Raw genomic sequence first — 7,466 nt, 5'->3', positions numbered from 1 at the left:
CTTTTATTGTATTATGTGTAGAAAAAGTAGAGAGAAGATGTTGATTGATGTAACCCAAAAAAGATAAAAAGATGAAATAAGTGCACTTATTTTGTTTAGCCAAACTTGGCCTAAATGGATCACAAGAAAAAATATGAGATCATATAAATTAGAAGTCCAAAATATAAAACTTATTGGTCCATCTCCCTTGAAAAAAAACCTAACAATAATGAATTGTGACCCTTAGCAAAATATTTGAATTAGATTTTTGTAACAATACCTTAATTTAACTCATAAAATAACATAAAATATATCACATTTTTATGTTTTCAATAATGCTTTCATATCTAGTAGACCAAACCAAATATTAAGTTCCATCAGATGGGATCGGCTATATGACCCATTTTTTTTCACTCGACTCTATCAATGACCATTTAATTAGTTAAATTAAGCACGTCAATCTAAGTCGGCCCCTCCTCCTAACACTACTATCTACAATTACCGTATCACATGTCTTCATTACTACCTCTGTTAGTTTACGTGATATATGATGAAGCCATCTCAATCTATTATCTTTAAACTTATTTTTTATTGGTACTGTTTCTATCCATTCACGAATATATTCATTCATAATTCTGTTTTTTCCAATCTTATTGCACATTCACGTCAATCTAGTAACCGTTACATCAAAATTATAATAATTCCTTTTTTATTATTATTATTTTTGCACTTGTCTAAAATTATTATTCGAAAAAATGTAATTATCAATTTATTTTAAAATTTAAATGCAAAATAATGCATACATACCTACCTGCCAACCTGGAATTTACCACGACCCTAGTATAAAAAACCTGGCCGAGGAGTTTGACCATTGTTCTCTCTATTTTCCTCGTGGCCCTCGTGTGGGTCGAGACGCGTTTCTCTATTTCTTCATCGCCATGGCTTCCAATCCTCAATCCTCAGGTCAGTACAGTTCAATCCGATTCTCATATCTTCTATATCTTCACCGTTATACTGATTTCAATTTTTCTGATTCTTTAATGGTTTTGATCTGGAAGTTGATTTGACTAGGGATTCGATGCATTATTTAGGACCAAATGTTTAATTTTTTAACGGGATTTATTGATTGTCATCCGTGACATGTTTGGGGCTTTCAGGCTTCTTGATGATTTTCCTCCGTTTGTTTGCTGAGAAAAGTTGTGGAAAGGGAAAGAAAAATTTAAGTTTTGTACTGGTAGTTATAGTTACGGTTGAGATGTTTTGGATTGGCAACGAATTTAAGCATATTGGATTTCACCTAAAGAGAAACCTAAGATGCAAGATTATTTATACTTTTTATTTTTTCCCCTCAACTGTGCGTGTGTTTATGACCCAGTTGCTATAATTATGCTGAAATTCTTACCACTGGTCCGTAAAAAGTGTATTGATATATTTGAAATTTGTATAGAAAATATAGAAGTGGATGAGAATATGTGAGCGTGTATTGAAAATCTATAACTTTTTGGTGTTAATTGGTCCTCAACGAGGGCTCAATGGGCAGTAGTTAGCAGAACCCATAATTGTATTATGCACATAAAGATGATACCCATTGCACAATCTTCCACCTTTGACAAACTCAATTGATGTTGCTCTTTTTTGGTATGGGAAGAAGTTGCACATTACTAGTTATCTGGATGAATTCACAGCATGCTTCACATACATTTTTATTGGGAAAAGAACACATGTTTTTTATATTCTGTTACTAGATGGTGCATAGTTGTGATTGTCGAGCTGTTATATGAGTCTAGCTAGTTTTTTTTTTTTTTTTAATTTAAATTTTTTAAAATTATCCGAGGGCAGTATAAAAGTTCCTTTACTTTTACCCTCATGATTTTTATTGGAAGGAAGTCAAGGAAGAAACACTTGAAAGTTTTGATGGAATTGAAATCATTTATCTGTGACCTGATTTGATGGATACTCATTTAGGGCTGTAAAACATGGGAAACATCTCAAGCTTGTTCCAAGCTTGGTTCAATTAAAATGTCATTGGTTAGATAATGGTGCTAATGTTAAGCCTTGCCATTCAATTGCAATATGGGTTGAACAACTAGCTGTTCAATGGTACAAGCTGATCCATGTCTTCCGGTTCAACTGGCTGATCTGGTTCAGCTTTTGTAATGTTGCTGGATATTCCTTGTTACTATAGAAACGAATCAAGCTGTGTAATGCCCCTCAGGTCGGTTTCTTTTAGCATAGTTTGGGAACCTGCTTGTGTGGATTGTTCTCTCCCTCTATTAAACAATATGTTATATTTCTTGTACTTGATGTGTCACTGATTTAGTTTGCAATGATGGACTATATATAAATATTTTAAATGAAGTTGCAATCTGACTAATTTTATTTTGCTTCCTATTGATTTTGATGTTGCAGGTAATAGCCCACCTCCAAAACCTTGGGAACAAGCTGGATCCTCATCTGGTCCAACACCCTTTAAGCCCCCCTCTCCAGGTAGCACAAGTGACGTTGTTGAGGCTTCTGGAACAGCGAGACCTGGTGAAATTGTTTCTACAACTGATAGGAATACAACTATAAGTAATAATGCACTTGGTAGGCCTGTACCCACTAGGCCCTGGGAACAGCAGACATACGGCAGTACTATTGGAGGTATTTATTTTCTATAATCTTACAGTAGGTTTATTACAAATTTGTGATGTATAGATTACAGCTTGTCTTGTGGGAGTTTGCCTGTTTAGATCAAATTACCACGTCAAGCTCTATAATTCTGGTTATGTAATGCATGTTGCACATTGTCTTACAAATTGTTGTCAGACACACCTCTTGGGTCTTGACACTCTACACGTATCCGCCCTATTCTTTTGGTGGCTATTATCTGTATCATAGTATAAAATAAACAGTATGAAAAGGCCTCAAGGTTTTTATCGTAGATCATGCAAAAATGGTATATATGGAGTCATGCAGTATATTGATGGGCATTCCTTTGTGAAAGTTTTAGTGATTAAATTAATAAAAATAAAAAGCAGGTGTTTTAAAGTCTTTTGGGGCTGTTTGACTAAAATTTAGGTAGAAAACAAAGATGACAACACTACATGTATTGGTAGAAATCATTTACTATAATGCCACATTACTTTTTCATGGCATCTAATGGAGCCTACTGCTTGCCTATGCCAAATGCAGGTTATGGTTCCGGTTTGAATTATAATTCTGGTTATGGTTCTGGAATGTATGGCTCATCATATGGTGGATTGGGAGGGTCTTATGGAGGGGGGTTGTATGGAAACAACATGTATCGAGGAGGTTATGGTGGTGGGCTTTATGGAGGTTCTGGCATGTACGGAGGGGGTATGTACAATGGTGGTTTTGGAGGCCCAATGGGTGGTTATGGGATGGGCATGGGGGGTCCTAATGGCAATCAAGATCCGAATAATCCATTTGGTGCTCCGCCATCTCCACCAGGGTTTTGGATATCATTCCTGCGGGTGGTAAGTCAAGATTAACCTTTTTTGCTTTTGTCCTTTTGATATACTTGAGAGACGTGAGAAAAAGGTGTTGGTTTAGACTCTATGCGTTTTTATCAACTTTATAATATTTTAGCACATTAACATGATGGTCTGGTAAGTTTTTTTAGATAAAACTACACAGGTGATAGATATATGCTATATATCTAAGATCAGATGTTCTAAGTATCTTCCATGATGGCAATCACAATTGCTTATAGAGGTGTCAGGTGTCAAGATAGGAATCTTCTTTTGCTGAATTATGTTTTAATTTAATATGAAAGATAAAGGAAAGTTCATTCAGTACTACTAAACGGGTCATAGTTGGAATAAAAATACACATTCCTCGTGATGTGGATTAGGTTTTCTACTATGAGGACAAATTAGCAGTCCATGACTTACTTACAAACTTTCTTTGATGAGTTAATGAAATTACCTGTGGTACACTGGTACCACCTCCAGAAAGCATTGAGGGAATTGAGCTTAGAATTTGGTCAATTGGTCCCAAGAACAGTTGCTGCTGCCTAAAGGTGCTTTCTTCATATGGACATGCAATAATGACTTGTTATCACACTGGACATACTAATAGTCTAATACATTCTCGTCATCGTGAAGTTTGTTCCTCATAGTTTCAGCTCTCGACAACCATTGTTATGGTATTGAATTTGCTTCTAATATGAATATAATACCCAGGCAATTTGTTGGGCATGTGATTGATAATTCCGAGGAATACTCATCATTTGCATTAATTTATCCACCCTAATTTGGGCTATTATCAACCAATATACCTTTGGGCAATCTTTATTCTATTTTATTTAGTCATATTTATCATTTGGGTAGAAGGAATATGATTGATTGTTTGAGAATTATTGTCAAAATACCTCTTTAAGACAGATTCTTCCCTGAAGGTATACTACAACCATCAGCTAACAAACTTGTGGGACAGATGCCATTTCTCTTAGCCATAATGTATATTTATTTTTTTTCTACAATGATTGCAGTTGGAAGGTGTGGTAACCTTCTTTGGCCGGGTTGCAATACTGATAGACCAGAATACACAGGCATTCCACATGTTCATTACTGCTCTTCTTCAGGTGCTTTAATTCCCTTGTGTCCCCATTTGATTATTTGCAAGATGAAATTGTCGAGACTGGTCGTTATAATCTGATAGGTATGTTTAATTAAATAACTCATGGAGTTATCATGTGCAGCTGTTGGATCGATCGGGATTACTATATGGAGAGCTTGCTAGATTTGTGTTGAGACTGCTGGGAATTAGAACAAAGCCTAAAAAGGTTCAGCCACCCGGATCTAATTTAGCCCCTGGCTCGCACAATCCCCATGGGAACCAAAACTACATTGAAGGACCCAAGGCTGCTCCAAGTGGTGGTGCTTGGGACGGTGTATGGGGAGATAGTGCTGGCAATTGATTTTGTCCATGTTACCTTTTTGTTGTTCGTACTGGAGGAGACCGTGAAAATTGGCGGAAATCTGTATGGAGGTAAGAGTTCAGATGGAAATTGATGCTGCCATTGCATGTATAGATTGGATTTACCCTATGAAAATTGCTGCTCGCGTGAATAAAAGAAATTTTATTCTCTCGCTCTCTGATGGAATAGCGCAAGTATTCGGATGTGCTTTAACATTGCTTGTGCTGTTTTTGTGTTAAGCTATTCCCAATGTAATAAAGGGACAAGTGATAATGTATCCTGAATTATGTAAGAGATTTATAATGGTAAAAGAGTGTTCTTTCCAGACTCCAGGGAAAAGAAAAGTGGATGGGTAGTGAAAAACTTCTTTGCTATAGCTTTTCACCTACTGAAATAAAAGTAGGGGCAAATTTTACTTGCGGTATAGGTTATGTGCATAAAAAGTATTATTTGGAAATTACCATTTAGATTCTTATGATTTGTGTATTATAATGTGTTGACACTAAACTATTTTTTATGACAAAAACACCCTTATAAAATTTTAAAATTTACGAACATGTCATCCCCCCCCCCCCACCCCCGGCGCTTCTCTCCACTGTTTGTCTCACTATCCTATCTCCTCCCTGAAAATAAATGTAGAAGGCAAAATAATTTCAATATCCATATGTAAAATTCTTCATTGTTTTATTGCATTTTATTTTCCTCTGTTTTTTGTCCATGGGTAACCAAACATTATAAAATTATTTACTTTGCAATTTATTTTACTTTCCTTCACCAAATCCGTGAAACAAAAATGAATCTTTGTGATTCCATATGCTGGTTTGAGGCTCTATGTGACTTACTGGTGAATAAATTTGTTTTGTGGACAGTTATTTCCTTGACCTTCTGTCAAAATAACTATTATACCCATAGTTTGTGTCTTATGTTAATTTGGTCCCTACGCATCAAATATGCTTTTAAATTGTGTCCATTTTTTCTTTTTTTCTTTTTTTAAGCAAGTTATTAAATTGTGTTAATTTAGTCTAATTAATAATTTTTTTAAAAATTAAACTGAAATTAAGAGGTAAATAGTTGATTTATTCTCTTCAAAGTGATTGAGAGATTGACATCTAATTTAAAATGATAATTATCTTTTAAATAAACTATTTTATATAATGTATGTCAATTTTTGTAATGAATATTATCAATTGAATTAAATTGATATAATATAAAAAATAAAAAGGCAAAATTTATAAAATTAAAATTATAGAGACTAGAGCTAAAATTGAATTGAGAGTTACTTATATAAATTTTCGTTTTTAAAAAATGTTCATAATAATTACTTCGAATAAATTCCGAAATTGTGAATAATTTTTTTTTTTTTGGGGGGGGGGGAACTTCCAAATATAAAGCAACCTCCCAATCTAGATTGTTTTGTTGCTCAAAACTATCTACCAATATCTGACAATCTGTAAATATCGCGCAGCATTGAATCCTCATGTTGACAACCCATTTAGGTGGTGTTTGGTTTTCCTTTCGGGCTAAATAAGCACAAAAGGATAAAAAAAATCAAAAAATCACAAAAAGATTTTAAAAAAAATCACTATTTCAAAGTTAAAAAGTCAAAAAAGCCAATCAAGAATACTAAATGAACAAAAAAGTCTCAGGCTAAAAAAATCAAAAAGCTAAATCATTGCCAAACGAAGGCTTAATAGCCTCCAAAAAAAGTTCTAGCTTATGCTAATAAAGGAGAGGACAACCAGATAGAGAGCACTTGGTGAGACCTGCACTTGAGCTTCATCAAAACTGACCCATGTCAGGTTGGCTACTTCGGTGCTCTATTTCCATGCTCCATCCACCACACAAGTAAAGAGCTGAAAATTATCAGATGATGTAGCAGTATTAGTAATAACACAACATTTATTTGATAAAGAAACCTACATCTTTGCTTTAGCACATTCAGATATGTCACTATCAACTATTACACATCCATTGTTCCATTGCCATATAAGTTCAATAACCAAGTGTGATCTATTGTCAATTGCCTATGCTCAAACACCTTAAGGATTGCACGGTCTCCATATTGCCCCCATAACACCAATAGAATGAATTATAATGTCTTCCTCTTGAACACTTCTAACCCATCCCCCCCCACCATGTTCAGAAATCAATAGGATTCCCACAAGTCCAGCCCCAAAACTGTACCCCTCCTAACTCTTTGGGACCAAGGACATTAAAAAAAAACATACTCTATTGTCTCATTCAGTTGCGCGCACCTGACACAAGTGGTATCAACATGTATACCTCGCCGTTTAAGTTGCCAACTCACCAAAAGAATATTATGAAGAGGCTTCCAAATAAATAAAATCCATTTCAAAGGTATTTCAGTCTTCCACAACTTTTTCCAAATAAAGGAATCGACCACATTGCCCTCATTAGACCTTTCATATCTTCGCCTAATGGCAGCCCAGTAACCCAATTTAACCGAATACATACCATTCTTGTTTGGAATCCACACCAACTTGTCAGGGCAAGAGACTAAGGGAATGTGAATACCTAAAATGGACGGGACCACACTTTCAGG

The 7,466-nt window shown here is 35.1% G+C and overlaps 1 protein-coding gene across 1 annotated transcript; it reads left to right on the top strand.

Moving 5' to 3' along the window:
- Nucleotides 1-798: 798 nt before the first annotated feature.
- On the top strand, nucleotides 799-5,228 carry PEX13 (peroxin 13). The gene is made up of 5 exons (XM_082904072.1): nucleotides 799-942; nucleotides 2,389-2,622; nucleotides 3,154-3,458; nucleotides 4,475-4,567; nucleotides 4,685-5,228. Exons 1-5 carry the CDS (start codon nucleotides 918-920, stop codon nucleotides 4,901-4,903), a joined length of 876 nt encoding a protein of 291 aa, XP_082760198.1. The 5' UTR covers nucleotides 799-917; the 3' UTR covers nucleotides 4,904-5,228.
- The last annotated feature ends 2,238 nt before the right edge of the window (nucleotides 5,229-7,466 follow it).

This window comes from Camellia sinensis, chromosome 14 (genome assembly GCF_055761805.1).
Source record: "Camellia sinensis isolate YWXY chromosome 14, ASM5576180v1, whole genome shotgun sequence".
Classification (NCBI taxonomy): Eukaryota; Viridiplantae; Streptophyta; class Magnoliopsida; order Ericales; family Theaceae; genus Camellia; species Camellia sinensis.
This window is presented reverse-complemented; position numbering and strand designations above follow the sequence as displayed.

Coding starts and splice junctions, on each gene's coding strand:
- PEX13 (XM_082904072.1), top strand. CDS start 918: ATGGCTTCCAATCCTCAATCCTCAG. Junction 3,459..4,474: donor GGATATCATTCCTGCGGGTG/GTAAGTCAAGAT, acceptor CAATGATTGCAG/TTGGAAGGTGTGGTAACCTT. Junction 4,568..4,684: donor TCATTACTGCTCTTCTTCAG/GTGCTTTAATTC, acceptor TATCATGTGCAG/CTGTTGGATCGATCGGGATT.